We start from the raw sequence: 14,533 nt of genomic DNA on the forward strand, positions 1-14,533 counted from the left end.
ACCTCAGGCACGGGGCTGCCGGTACTTTGTATTCACACAGCTCTGATGATGCACCTCAGGCACGGGGCTGCCGGCACTTATTATTCACACAGCGCTGGTGATGCACCTCAGCCACTGGTCTGCTGACACTTTGTATTCACACAGCTCTGACGATGCACCTCACCCACGGTGCTACTGGCACTTTGTATTTACACATCTCTGATGATGCACCTAGGGCACAGGGATGCCAGCACTTTGTATTCACACAGCGCCGGTGATGCACCTCAGGCATGGGGCTGTCGGCACTTTGTATTCACACAGCTCTGACGATGCACCTCAGGCACAGGGCTGCCGGCACTTTCTATTCACGCAGCTCTGACGATGCTCCTCCCCCATGTGGCTGTCGGCAGTTTCCTTTCACTCAGCTCTGATGATGCACCTCACCCATGGGTTGCCGGCACTTTGTATTCACACAGCTCTGATGATGCACCTCAGGCACAGGGCTGCTGGCACTTTCTATTCACGCAGCTCTGACGATGCTCCTCCCCCATGTGGCTGTCGGCAGTTTCCTTTCACTCAGCTCTGATGATGCACCTCACCCATGGGTTGCCGGCACTTTGTATTCACACAGCTCTGATGATGCACCTAACCCCTTGGGCTGCCTGCACTTTGTACTCACACAGCTCTGGTAATGCATCTCGGGCATGGGGCTGCCGGCAGTTTCTGTTCATGCAGTTCTGGTGATGAAAATGAGTGATGGGCAGGCGTAAGCCAAGGCGACCATCTCCCAAGGGAATTGATACTTATGGGCAGTGTGATCAATTGTCACAGAAATAAACTCATTTTTTATTTGAACGCATGTAGGTTGAGTGGTTAGTTAATGACACATGACAATGGGACACTGTAATGAGGAAATGGTTACCTTTTCGATTGTACTATGTAATAAATACTTTTGTTAACTGATCCTAATAATTTTTTCATTGATGGTGGTTCTGCTTTATATTTTAACGTGAGTATTACCTGCAATAAACTCCTCTGAATTTGTGGATGTAAAATGTTGTTTTTGTGCCCCTATTCCTATATGGCTGCATCACTATATCGCTGGGCTCACTGCCTATGACAAACTCTTCATGGTCAGTATATAATGTGCCACCCACTCTTCTGGCAGCTCTGATCATCTTCACTGCCCCTCCTCCTCTGGTGCCAGAATGTAATGGTGTTTGAAAGCTGGGTTCAGAGTAGCACAGAAAGGAGCAGGTATGTGTGAGACCGCCCAGAGTTTGTGAAACACACTTTCTCTCTATCACATTATACACCTACAAGTCTAAGCCCGCCCTCTCTACCGCGTGAGTGAAGCCATATTTCACATTTTGTCATAGAGATCTATTTACGTGACATGGCTCCCTCTTTCATTCTAGTGCCTAGAAGCACGCCTGCACATGCCGTCAGGTGTAATGTCCCAGGCAGCTCTGCCCCTAACAGAAGGACAGATTTTAAATATTGACTACAGAGTGCTCTGTTTAGACCCCATGGTAATCTGGACGCCAGTGATTACTTTCTAAATCTTTAGTTTATTACTCTTGTTTATAATTCCGACAGAAATAACTCAATTGGCACACCTTTCGACAGTTCCTGTGTCAGCTGCAAAGTCACTGTTTCAGTTCGAATTGCGGTTAAGAGAAATGGCTGACAGTGTCCCCACCCCTTGCAGTCCACAAGGGAAACATATTTATTCAGTGCAAAATTCAGCCATCGAAAGGAAAACAGAGAACATTTCATTTTATTCAGATCTGCATCTTTATTTAATCATGTTCACCGGTCAATAGGTTGCAACAGTGAAGAATCATGTGACAGATACACAATGTCACAGAAATGTCACAGCTGAGACTAGAGGATAACACAAGACATTCTTGCATCCAAAAAAGTGAATGTCTTCATCACAAGACCTAAATCCTGGGTTTCATTCTGTAGCTGAATGAGTTCCCACTGATAATCACAGCCCTACAAACATTGTAGAAGACCCGGAAGTAGTACATACTCAGTCACTGAGATACAAATACATGGCAGGGAGTTCACTACATAGAATCTCTTTATAAAAGAGAAACACTGCATTGTGGAACTCACACAAATAGCGCCAAGACTGCTTCTAAAATGAAGACTTGGCACTGGTGAAAACTGTTACTCCCTTCCAATCAACAACAATGAATGTTACACTTTGGAGAATACATAATATGTGTGCACATCATCACATACACTTTGCAGGGATAATACACAAACCTCTCAAAGAAGAGAAACACACTTTACCTTCACAGAAGGCAGGGCTTTTAAATCATGAATTTCCATTTGAAAATACAAATATATCCTCACTGATAGTTAAAAGGCATTTAATGTGCCTCTTGTAGGATGTATAAAAATACATCACATTCAATTTTCAGAGACAATTCGGAATTTCTGAAAGTACAGAAACACTTTGTCTACACAGCACTTTATGATTCATTTTCAATAGAAAATACTAAATATCAAAATTGATACAAGGGAGGCCCGGAGCCCCTCATCACTCACTTCAGCCAATGAGTGATAATTACGTAATTTGTAACTTCATAGAAACTCAGAAGGTAAACACACACTGCACGTGCACAAGGCTCTAATCTGAACCCCTCATATTACAGCACATCTATTATTCTCACAGACTCATTCATCTGCAGAATCACACAGTGCACTATATCCATCCTTTCAGGATATTAACATATTTGTACGTCAATCAACTTCTTAAAATGAAGTAAAATTGGAAAATTCCAGAGCGCCGCTAGAACTCAGGAATGAAAATAACGTATTCCAAAATATGCATCAAAATTCACAAAAGTAGGTCCTATTGGAGGCAAGAACTCTACATGACGTATGAATTTCTTGTAAAGAGACAGTTTAAAACATTCTGAAACTGAAGGCACATCCTATTAATTGCTTTAGTTCATTCTCTTCCTTAATGTATTATATTATAGATGCTTACACCTAGATCCAGTGCTCAACAAATCTATGTTCATACAATATATACTGTGAAATCAACACAGTATTCGTCCAGCGCTTACCCTAAACGGATATAAAATTCACACTGTCCATCCTCTAAGGATGTAATAGCTGCACTGCCCATCCTGTGGGGATATACAATTCATACACTGCCCATCCTACAGGGATATGATATTTCACACTGTCCATCGTGTGTGTGGATTAAACATTAATACACTGTTCATCCTACATGGATATAATATTCACACTGTCCATCGTGTGTGTGAATTAAACATTCATACACTGTCCATCCTACATGGAGATAATATTCACACTGTCCATCGTGTGTGTGGATTAAACATTCAAGCACTGTCCATCCTAAATGGATATAATTTTACTCATTGTCCATCCTGTAAGGATGTAATCGATCCACTGCCCACCCTGCTGTGTGGATATAATACTCACACGCTGTTTTATGAGGAAATAGCATTCTCACACTCTTCATCCTATGAGGATACAATAGTCACACATTGGCCATAACATGAAGATATCACATTCACACACTGTCCCTCCTGCAAGGGTATAATATACAGACTGTCTATCCTATGAGGATGTAATATTCACACTGTCCCTTCTATGGGGATGAATGTTAACTCACTGTCGATCCTGTGAGCATATAATATTCGCTTTGTCCATCATGTGAGGATATACAGTCACGTACTGTCCTCCTCAGCAGGATATAATATTCACATACTGTTCATCCTATGAGGATATACAGTCACTCTTCACTCGTTGAAGTGCAGTAAACTCCTCCCACACAGCAGGGCGCGCTCCAGACACGAGAATGAATATTCTCCCTCAGAGGGGACCGAGGCCTCGAAAGAAGTCCGAAGAAAAGTCCAGACCGCGCTCCCCGCATTACCAGGGTCTCCACGGGGCTCTGGGGCTGTCCTGGGCGGGCTCTTTAGAGCTGCTGGGACAGGACGGAGGCCGAGAAGGGCACACCGCCTCTGCTGCAGCCGCAGGTCTATGGAGGGCCCGCAGCAGCTTCGTCCGGGTCTCTGTGGGGGCTCCGTGGAGGGAGAGGAAGTGCAGAGAGTCCTGGAGGCACCTGGAGTAACCTTCACTGGAGGCCGCGGCTGCAGGGAGAGACGAGGGGTTAATATCTGTACATTTACACACCAGGGAGTAAACACACATAAAACATCCAGTTACAGCTCTCTAGAATGCTTTCCTCTGGTTGCTACAATTAGTTTACAGGTAGTTCTGATACTCTTAAAACACGGGTTTAAGTTAAATGGCGCTGGAAATTGACATATTTAAGTCATAATAGGCTTGCCCCGAGTACCATCTCGATGCGACTATTACCAGTTACGTCTCTGCACTATGTAACCCCCTGTCAGTCACCCCCACACGCAGACAAACACAAAACTGCAGAGAACACCCACTAAAGTTTTAACCCTTCAAAGTACTGCCTCTCACCTGGTGCCGGTGTCTGCACGCGCCGGGCCAGGTACGTCACGGCCATTTCCAGGATATCCGCTTTCTCTGCTTTGAGCGGAAGTTCATGTTCCTCAAACTCTCTCTGCAGTAACATCTTCAGCTGCTCGATGCTGCTGTTGATGCGATCTCTCCTCAGCTTCTCCACCGCTGGCTTCCTCAGCTGCAGAGACAAAATATGGATTTGTTATTGTATTGAAACAAACGTATAAAGGTGTCTAAAGTCGATAAAAGGTAATAGCAACACTTATAGTTACTTCAGTGTGATAAACAGCTCAATTAAATAATGTTAATTTAGAACTAGGGTGATATTAAAAGATCAATAAATACAGCCACTGTTGATAAAATATATTGGAAGTTCATTTTAAACGTGTACTTTTTGTATATACGAAAAACCTAAATATGCTTTTTAAATATTAATGTCCAGACTCTTACCTTTCTAATGTCTCTCTCCTCGCGCTCCTCTTCATATTTCCTCTCGGTGCTGAAAGACGCCATCTTGCCCGGTGTGGGTGAAGAGCGGGGTCTCTGCAGTGAACCCACAGTGAGCTGTATCTGAAGAGCTCGCTCCCTCCTGCCCTATTTATCCCCCTCCGCCTGCAGGGAAATGTGTGGGTCTGGGGCTGGAGAGAGGTTCCCACACTCAGTAGCCAATCAGAGAGCAGCAGGGAGTAGGTACAATAGAAGTGTGGCACAATACAAGATGGGAGGGGGGGGGGGGCATCTGGGACCCGGACACAAAGGATCAGCGTGTGGGAAAGAGCTGCCCACTAGTGACTAAAGTGATATGAGTCCTGACATCTGCCAGGAGCTAAGCAGTGTCAATAGCATTACATACGGGCGGGTGTGTAGAAAAAGCACGAATGAGCGGGCCCATAAGGGAACTCATTAATGCCCATCATTTTTTTTTTTAGTTTAGTGAAAGTTTATTTCTATTCAATGTTATCGATGTGCACTATAGCAAGCAGAGGGAATGCTTTTCTGTTTTTTAAAATATTTTCCAACAATCATTAGGTTTAGTCAAAGGAAACGAAACCCCGCTTTCAAAACTTGAATTTGACTCCCCCGGTGGCTGGAAAGGAAAGTTCAATGTTCAGCGTATTCTGAGCGTGAGGTAAAGTAAACCATGCGTCAGCCAATGACGTGGGTAACACCCGCATTGCACCGGCACCTGCTTGGAGCTGTCCAGTGCTGAAAGCGCCCTCACTTGCCGCAGCACTAGATTCAGACAGGCAGGTAAAGCACTGCACTGATGTGGTGTATTTTTCGGGGATGTAGTGTAGCAGCTCCTTGTCTGGTCCATGGCAGTCACCTCTTACATTGTTTGTGAAATAATGAGATTCATATTTTGTTGGTCTTCCGACTGGGTTCCCCTCCCCACGTGCCTTGGTTATTTTGCTACAAAGCCTCACGTGCACCCCCAGGTGTGATCCACACGTGTAAACAAACCCCTTTTTTGTGTAATGTCTCCATTTCTAATTTGGGATTGAGAGATTTTCCGCACCAGTCGTCACTTTGCTAAAGTATCTGAAGACTGAACCATGGAACTGTGTTTTTTAAATTCCTGTTTTTTAAATTTTGGAGCCCTGGGGGTTTTTGTGGTTGCTTATACCCCAGTGTGACATTAAATAGCCCCAGTGCCAGCCCCTCCGGTAGTAATATCCTGTCCCAGTTCTCGGGTCCGGACAGGACCAGCCATTGAGGCCTCACCGCTGCCCCAGGCTGCTCCTCAGATGGCGGCTGCAGATTAACCCAGGGGAGGGTCGGATTCCCTGGAGCCGGAGGCCTCTGCTGTGACACGCTTCTATTGTACCCTCTGAAAGGGATGAATGGGCGTCAGTGTGGGAACCTCCGAGAGTCTCCGGCCCCAGAATCAGAATCACAGCCCTCCAGCAGACCAAGGGTCTAGAATACATGTGAGGGGCGGGTGGTGGGGGCGCGGGGGCTTGGAGCCGAGAGAGGATCAACCTCTGCCCCACACCTCACCTGCCTCTTGCTGCAGGTGACTGCTGACAGAGCTCGAGAGGATGGGGGATAGAGAGGTGGTTACCTGCAACACACACGGAGGGTGGGTGGGAGTAGAGCCAAGACTCCCCTCAGGATAGAGCTCTACATAAATGTTGTTAACCCCTTAGCTGCTGGACACCCCCAGTGCTGAGTCTTTGTTTGTCTATTTGGGGTAGTTCACTCTTAGGGCTCCATAACTTTTTTTTCCACATAAGGCATGCACACCAAATTTGCCCCATTTTCCCATCATCCTGGGGATTCTAAAGGTACTCAGGCTTTGGGGATTTCCATGGAGGGGACTGAGAAATTTGTCAAAATATGGCAAAATGTTGTTTCTTGGAGGGTGGCGGAGTGCTGCAGAGGAAAGAGTTTGTTTATTTTCCTACAAATGGCATCAGCAAAAGGTTTATGGTGTAAAAATCACCACCCTCCCAGCTTTCAGTAACAGGCAGACATGATTTAGAAAACCACATTTTGTAACGCAGTTTCAGCATTTTGCTGGGTGATAGCCCATTTTTCCTATTTTTGTGCTTTCCACCTCCTTCCGGTTTGTGGTGGAAATGAGCGTGAAACCCATGGTGGATCCTGGAAAGCCATATAATTCTGAAAACTAGTCAAAATTGTTAATTCAACAAGTGGTCTTTTGTGAGGATCCTTCATGGGTTTCCTATAAAAAGTAACAGGTAGAATAAAAAAATATTGAAATTGAGTTAAAAAACCTGAAATTTGTGCCTATGTTTTCCTTTGTAACTTCTTACTATGGCACATTTTCCAAAGCAATATAGCATTGTGACCGCTAGACCCTTCTAGTCTTGGGGACATATAGGAATTGTAGGTTCTCCAAGAACCTGGGGTACTCAGAGGCAACAGTCGAGCTGCACTGTACAATGGTTTTTCATTATGGATCGACTTTACAGCAATTCATATGGCAAAATTGTAACACATAGAAAAAGGTTCTGAAGAAAAACTCAATATTTCTCAAATGTACACCAGATGCTGAGTTTAGGAGGAGTGTTTGTTTGCACATCTCTGAGTTTATTGACACCTATACTGGCATGTGTTTTAGAGGGCATTGGTAAAATGTCTTCTGTGATACACACTTGTCTACTTTTGAAAGGCACAAGCATAGAGATATTCAATTGGTAATAGAAAATGTTCTACTATGCAGTATTGCCACATGTCTCCTCATAAAAATGGTAGCACACTTGTGTGACTGGGCCTTGTTCCTGCAACACTAAACCCCCCAAAATGTGATCTAGGTGACGTCCTGTTTCATCCAGCAGAATGCATGTTTTTTTATAAGGTGGCTAGCTGTGGCTTTTCAGCCCCATCTCAGCAGGCACCTAAGGAAATGTGAGAAAGTCACCCTTTTTGCCATGATTACCCCCATATTTGACTGCTACTGGTGGTAAGTGACTCTGACTGCGCTTTGGGCTCTGCTAACCTGGCCCAGTGCTCAGATTAAAAAGGTATATGGTAATTAGTTATAATTACAATTGGCACTTACTACCTACCTGTGAGTCTCTAGTGTATGATAGGGCATGTATATTTAGAGGCCCAGCAGATCTCCAGCACTCAAGTGTGCACTGCTGTGTAGCCTGCTGTCATTTTTAAAAGTCACGCCGGAATAAACCCAGACCATTTGACTGGGGGTGAATGTTTGCATTGTTCAGCATTCCGTCCATTATCTGTTCTTTTTGCTTTTGTCAACCTAAGTGGTAAGGGTATGCCCAGACATGGGTCCAGTGCTAACTTCTCCACTTGATTCATGCTAGCCTAGCTGATGATTGATGATACCCTGAAACCGGTGTCAGGATGCTTGTTTCTTCTCCAGAGAGGACCTGGCTTGGCAGTTCGGGCTGGACTGTTCCCATGAGGAGCAGGTTCAAGACTGATTTGCATAAGGCTGGGTCCAAACTGGGGCAAAACAATGATGGATCTGTTGACTGAGAGTGAATGTTTGCATTGTTCAGCATTCTGTCCATCATCTGTTCTTTTTGCTTTTTACTTTTAAAAGTCAGGCCTTCTTTGCAAGCTGCTTTAAGCTGAAATTATATGAAAATTCAACTTTGGATTTAAAGGTACTACCAAAGTATAAAACAACATTATTTTGACATGTAAGTCACCCCTGAGGTCTACCCTAGGTGTCCCCAGGGTAGCGCGCCTTGTAAAAACAATCAGGGACATTTTAAAATATGTTTTATATGCCGTGGTGAAGAAATAAACAACCAATTTCATTTTTCCCAATGTAGCCTTTTAGCTCCATAGGCTAACATGGGAATACTTTAATAAAGTGTAACTGATAGAAGGGAGGTAAAGCCATATTTCAAGGACATAACATTTTGGTAATGATAAATCCAACAACTTACCATGGTTTAATTTATCATAACTAGTACAGAAAAGAGGTTATGAAACTTTATATTCTCTAAGCCAAAATCCAGCTTTATAGAAGCCTCTCCTGATTGGCCAACCACTAACAGGCTTAGCCAAACTGCTTTGATGAGGTCATAAGCGACCTGCATAGAGACAGAGGTTATCTGGTGGGGGAGATCTGCAGGTGCACAGAACAGGTCAGAAAGTGGGCTGACTAGTCAAACTGATCTTCAAAGAGAGTAGGGCATTAAGAATGCAAGCCAGGCCTACCCCCTCATCCTGTACCCCCCAGCCAGATGGGGCTCTCAGGAATAGAATTGTCAGAAGGTCTGGAAGGGGGAGTGTTAAGATAACTGAGCCACACCAGTAGGTTGGCTTAGCCATGTCTTCACTCCATGGTGAAAAACGCTCCATTTTGAATTTGAAAGTGCAGTGCTTAGTGGGACAACAATATACCACACTTTAGAGGAAGAGGTCATGCCTTTGGGTGGTGCCCTGCACCCCATTTGACAGGGGTACTCCCTACTTGTTGCCCCAAAAACACTGGATAAATATGTGAAAGCTGCCTAGTAACTCAGAGCTACTGTCTGAAACTACAAGAAGAAGAAGGACTGCCCTGTTGGAACCCTGGCCTGCACTAAGAGGACTGCACTCCAAATGACTATACCGGCTGCACACCAAGGAACTACAGTTCTAAGGACTTTGCCTTGCTTCAAAAAGAGAAGGAGTGGACTCACTGTAAGCAGCAGGTTAAAAGAGCTTCACCTGCATCATCTTTAGCAAGGCAAGATAACGCCAACTGAGCAACTTCAGCTGGATTTAAAGTATTTGGCCAGGTGCATGTTGGAAACTGTAGTTTCAACTCCCAAGGAGCCACCCAGAGACTCTGGAACCTTGGATTAGTGTTTTTGACACTGTTGTCTTTTTCCCCTTGATCGTTCGTTACCCCCTTCCCTCTTCCTATCCTTAAGTCACTCCCCGGCAGTCACTGGGTTACTGTTGCACTTTTCTTTTTATTTCTTTGGTACAACAAAGTTGGCAATAAGTCACAATAAAGGGTAACAACACAGGTGTGGGGTCCTCCAGGTCCGACTTCTCATCTCCCTTGCTCGTTTCCCGGCTCCGTTCGGGGAATAGGTGAGCGTGGACCCAAAAGAAAAGAAACAGAACAAACTGGTTTTAGACTTCTACCAGACTGCAACAGCGTAAAAAGGGGAGGGCAAGTGTACCGTCACCAGTCCCTAGTGAATGTGCCTAACTTGGAGGAAAACAATTGGTGACTTCAGTGACGTCCCTTAAAACGAGCCCACAGCCCCTGAACAAGCCCCGGCTGGATAATAGGTACTCGCCTCGAGCCCCGACCCTCCGGGGCCAAGGTGTTGGGAGACCAAGCCTCCGTCCCGTCAGGGAGTGCAGTGGTCCCGGGCGCAGTGCTCCTGGAGCTGTGTTCCCTCGCTGGGTTTCCGGCGGTGGTTCCTGGATCGGCTCCTCCGACTTCAAGCTCCTCCGCTCCTCCCGCCGTTCTCCAGAGGGTTGTACTCTCCTGGTCGTCCTGTTCGGCTTCCTCCGCGTCTTTCCCTGCCTCCGACTCTCCTGCCACCCCGTTCACCGGACGTCCGTCGCTTTTAACAGGCTTGCTCACCCCATCCTGGTTAGACGCTAGAGCGCCACCTTCATTTCCTGGTCGCTCTTCGGCGGCGGCCATCTTGGAATGGTCGGACCCGTTTTCGAAGGAGACATCATCACAGACACGTTGAACCCACAAGAGGAATTTCAGGAAGAAGTTCCTGAAATTTTGGAGCAACTTTTGGAAAAAACTCCATAAGTGACCGACCTTATGGCGAGAGTTAGCCGACTAGCTCGCACCGCGACTTGGCCTGAATTTAAGGTTCATCCTGCTGAAAGCTCCATAGCTCAAAACGTCAAGGAGTTGACTGGGGGCTCCCGTAGAATTAAGCCGGCAAAGATGCTGCAAATCCAGCCTAGAGAGACTGGATCTACGTCGAGAGAAAATCCTCCAGAAAAGTTTCTAAGTGCGAAAGTAACCTTTTAACAGAGTCCTCCTACTTAGTTTATCCAGCCAATGCTCCATCACAGTCAGCCTAAACCTAGGACTTTGTCCTGGTCAAGCGCGACCAGATGTCCCAATTTGGGGATATTGGTTCTTAAGTACTGTAAAGTGTTTATTCTTTAAAAAATCATATCTCTGGTTCCCTGCATTGGCTTTTTGTCGGTTTGGTGTCATTTTAAATATACAAATTTTTCCTATGTTTATAAATTAGTGTTGGATTTTTATTTTGTGTTGTGTCATATTTACTAATGTAATGATGTTTTTAAATGCTTTACACAACTGTCTCCTAAGTTAAGCCTGCCTGCTTGTCACCAGCACCCAGGGTTTTAGCAAGGGCCAGACTGGTGATACCGGGTGATTCCGCAGGAAGCTGGAAGGTTGGGGACCTTTTCTTCCACAGGAGGCTGGTTTTGTTGCTTGGGAGCAATTTTTTGGAGCAAAACCGGCCCCAAGTATCAAAATCAGAAGCCCACGGTGACAGTCTGCACTAAGCCAATGGTACCTGACTCTCCCTCCCGGCCACGCCCGCACATTGTTGCAGGCTGCACGCTTTACATGTGACAGAAGCAGTAGTGCGAGGCTGGTTGCACTCGGCCCTTCAGCTCACCTCCGGGAATGATCTGATTGGCTATCTAAGCAAGAAAAACACTCTGAAAGCCCTCCGTCTCCTCCTACACCGACCCACAGCCTCCAGGAACCATGGAGCAGGATTTCAAAAAGATAATAGCCCGGACAACTGCTTGAACCCGGTTTTATGAGGTGTGTGAAATGGACTTGTTGAACCCCATCTTCTTCTCCCTGTGTCCTACTTATTCACAACTTAGTTTGGGAATCTCCTTGCACATTCAGAATGGGAGCAGTCATGCTCGTGCTGTGTGAACTTCAGGGTGTAGGTTCTTAGAGCCATAGCATCCCAACTCCTTCTCAGCTGTAGCCTACATTTTAGTTTGTGCATGGTGGGCCCTGAGTAGTGAGATGCTTGTAAAAAATAAATAAACAGCTTGTGGTGCTCGTGCATCGACAACTGGGGCCCAGCTGAAGCCATCGTCAAGCCAGTAAAGTCCACAGATGGCATAGAGAGCAACTCTACCACAGTCATCCCATTGGCAGCTCCCACAGGAGCTAAAACTGAAATATTAGGCGCTCAACCTTCATTTTGGTCTTGTTTTCCTATTTATTTTCATAAAATGTTAACCTTTTCCTTGTGTCCCTATAAAATGGCAATTATGTATAATGTTGCAAACAAAAAACAATACGGCTGTATTTTAACCCCTTCTGTGCCCATGACGAGACAGTCTCGTCATGGAGCGCGGTTGCGCTGTGCCCATGACGAGACTATCTCGTCATGGACCCCGCCCGCTAATGAAAGGGCCGGCACAGGAGGGGGAAAGGGCGGGGCACTCAAGGGGTTAAATAGAACATTAAATATTTAAAAAGTTGGCATATTGGCACACCCACCAAAAGTAGTATCAGGTCTGGCACAGGACAGCGGATGAGTAAAAACAAAAAAAAGGTGTTATCTCTGGGGCATTGTAGGATTTTGCCTAATATGTTTGTTAAGCCTGTATTTATGTGTGTGCATAGGTGGGCGAGGGGAAGCAGAGAAAATCCCAGTTCATTCAATTCACCGCCTACCCGGGACTTGGTGTGTATATGAGCTGGTGCAGACCCCGACTGCAGGTCAAAATGAATACTTCTCTTGTGCCATCTCTCTAACAAGCAGTATCCTCCAACAAGTGAGCCCTCCACTTCAGTTATTCACACTAGCCTGTGCCTTTTGTTTCCTGTTGTGCATGTGCTAGTCTGCTCGTATTCACACTCAGCTGTGACCCCTTCCATCATTGATCATAGCTGCCAGGGGCCATGGCAATTTGTGACATTATAACTTCATAAGCTGATTTGGATTGGAAATTCTATATTTAAGCAATGTAAGTAGGAGATTAAAAGTCGTTGCCTGAAAAATGCTGTTTTCTGAAAAACCCGGATTGACTAAAGTGTCTTCGTTCAACTGCATAAAAACCTTAAACGTTACTACAATTATATATGTAATGAAAAATGTGTTGTAAAATGCACTGTTTTGGTCTGTCTTTCTCCAAACGTTTCTTGGGGGGAGAACTCCCCTAAACGACCCTTAGCAGTGGTCAGGCTCGCTTGCTATGCACTGTATGGGAGCTCGTCTGACTGAATTTGCCAGGGCTGCTTTGGGTTCCCAGTCCGGCCCTGCTTATATTGAGTTGGTGGCCTTATTGCTAGTGGTAGGTGCATTCTTACCACTACTAATAATCAAGCTTCCAACAAGAATCCTACCAAACCAGCACATCTTTGAAAACTAGACACCTGGGGGAGTCCAGGGTGGGGTGACTTGCATGGCTTTCACTAGGTTTTGTTCCACAGAATCCCATGCAAAGCTCAAACTTTGCCCACAAAAAACACATTCCCTTGTATTTCTGTGAGGAAAAGTCCTGGAATCAGCAGGTAGCCACAAATGTCCTACCACCCAGCATTCCCTGAAGTCTCCAGATGAAAATGGCGCCTCATGTGTGTGGGTAGGCCGAGTCCCCGTGAAACAAAAGGAACTTGCAACTTAGAGGCATCACATTTTCCCCCTGAAAACAATGTGTTTTTTTTTGCAATGTGGGTAGCTGTGGATTTTGGGCCCCAGCTTAACCGACACCTAGAGAAACCCACAAAAACTAGCACATGTTTGAAAACTAGACATCCAGGGGATTCCAGGGTGAGGTGACTTGCATGGCTCTCATCTGGTTTTTTTTAACCCAGAATCCCCTGCAAAGCTCACACCTTGTCTAAAAAACACATTTCCTTCTATTTAAATCTGTGAGGAAAAGTCCTGGAACCTGCAAGCAGCCGCAAATTTACTACCACCCAGGTTTTTCCCAAGTCTCTTAAAAACATGATGCCTTACATGTTTCGGTAGGCCAAGTGCCCGTGACATGAAAGGGTGTCAATGCAGTGTAGACACATCACATTTTTCCATTGAAAAATGATGAGCTTTTTGCAATGTGGGTAGCTGGGGATTTTGGACCTTAGCTCCTCCGGCACCTGGGGAAACGTACAAAACCAGCACATTTTTGTAAACTAGACCCCCAGGGGAGTCCTCGGTGGGGTGACTTGAGTGGCTCTCGCCAGGTATTTTACCCAGAATACCCTGCAAAGCTCAAACTTTGCCTAAAAAAACATATTTTCCTTCCATTTCTGTGAGTAAAAGTCCTGGAATCTACAGGGTGCCAAAACATTCCTACCACCCAGCATTCCCCCAAGTCTCCTTAGAAAAATGGTGCCTCACTTGTGTGAGTGGGCCAAGTGGCCAAAACAGGGAAGGGCCCAAAACGTATTGTGGAGACAACAAAATTATCTATCACAAAACAACCTGGTTATGCAAGGGGTGCTCATGTGTTTTTGGTCCCAGGCTCGGCAGCCATCTATGGAAACATATGAAACCCAGACATTTCTGAAAACTAGACACCCATGGGAGTCAAGGTAGGTGGGAAATATCTACACATATATCACCAACGTACATTTATATGGAGTTACATACAAAAAATCTATACAAACGTACCTTTCAATATTTTGTCTCTTGAT

General features: G+C 45.4%; 1 protein-coding gene across 1 annotated transcript; it reads right to left on the reverse strand.

Moving 5' to 3' along the window:
* Positions 1-1,781: 1,781 nt before the first annotated feature.
* LOC146867323 (transcription factor HES-5-like) lies at positions 1,782-5,020 on the reverse strand. Its single transcript, XM_085614922.1, has 3 exons — positions 4,918-5,020; positions 4,465-4,645; positions 1,782-4,121 (listed from the first exon to the last, which is right to left on the reverse strand). Exons 1-3 carry the CDS (start codon positions 4,978-4,980, stop codon positions 3,901-3,903), a joined length of 465 nt encoding a protein of 154 aa, XP_085471048.1. The 5' UTR covers positions 4,981-5,020; the 3' UTR covers positions 1,782-3,900.
* Between the last annotated feature and the right edge of the window lie 9,513 nt (positions 5,021-14,533).

The sequence above is a fragment of the Triturus cristatus genome, chromosome 1_2, assembly GCF_964204655.1.
Source record: "Triturus cristatus chromosome 1_2, aTriCri1.1, whole genome shotgun sequence".
In the NCBI taxonomy this organism is placed as follows: domain Eukaryota; kingdom Metazoa; phylum Chordata; class Amphibia; order Caudata; family Salamandridae; genus Triturus; species Triturus cristatus.

Excerpts from the sequence above, each read along its gene's own strand:
- LOC146867323 (XM_085614922.1), bottom strand. The coding sequence starts at position 4,980 with ATGGCGTCTTTCAGCACCGAGAGGAAATATGAAGAGGAGCGCGAGGAG. Across the intron at positions 4,646-4,917 it reads AGGAGAGAGACATTAGAAAG|CTGAGGAAGCCAGCGGTGGA; the intron begins GTAAGAGTCTGG and ends TTGTCTCTGCAG. Across the intron at positions 4,122-4,464 it reads CGTGCAGACACCGGCACCAG|CCGCGGCCTCCAGTGAAGGT; the intron begins GTGAGAGGCAGT and ends CTCTCCCTGCAG.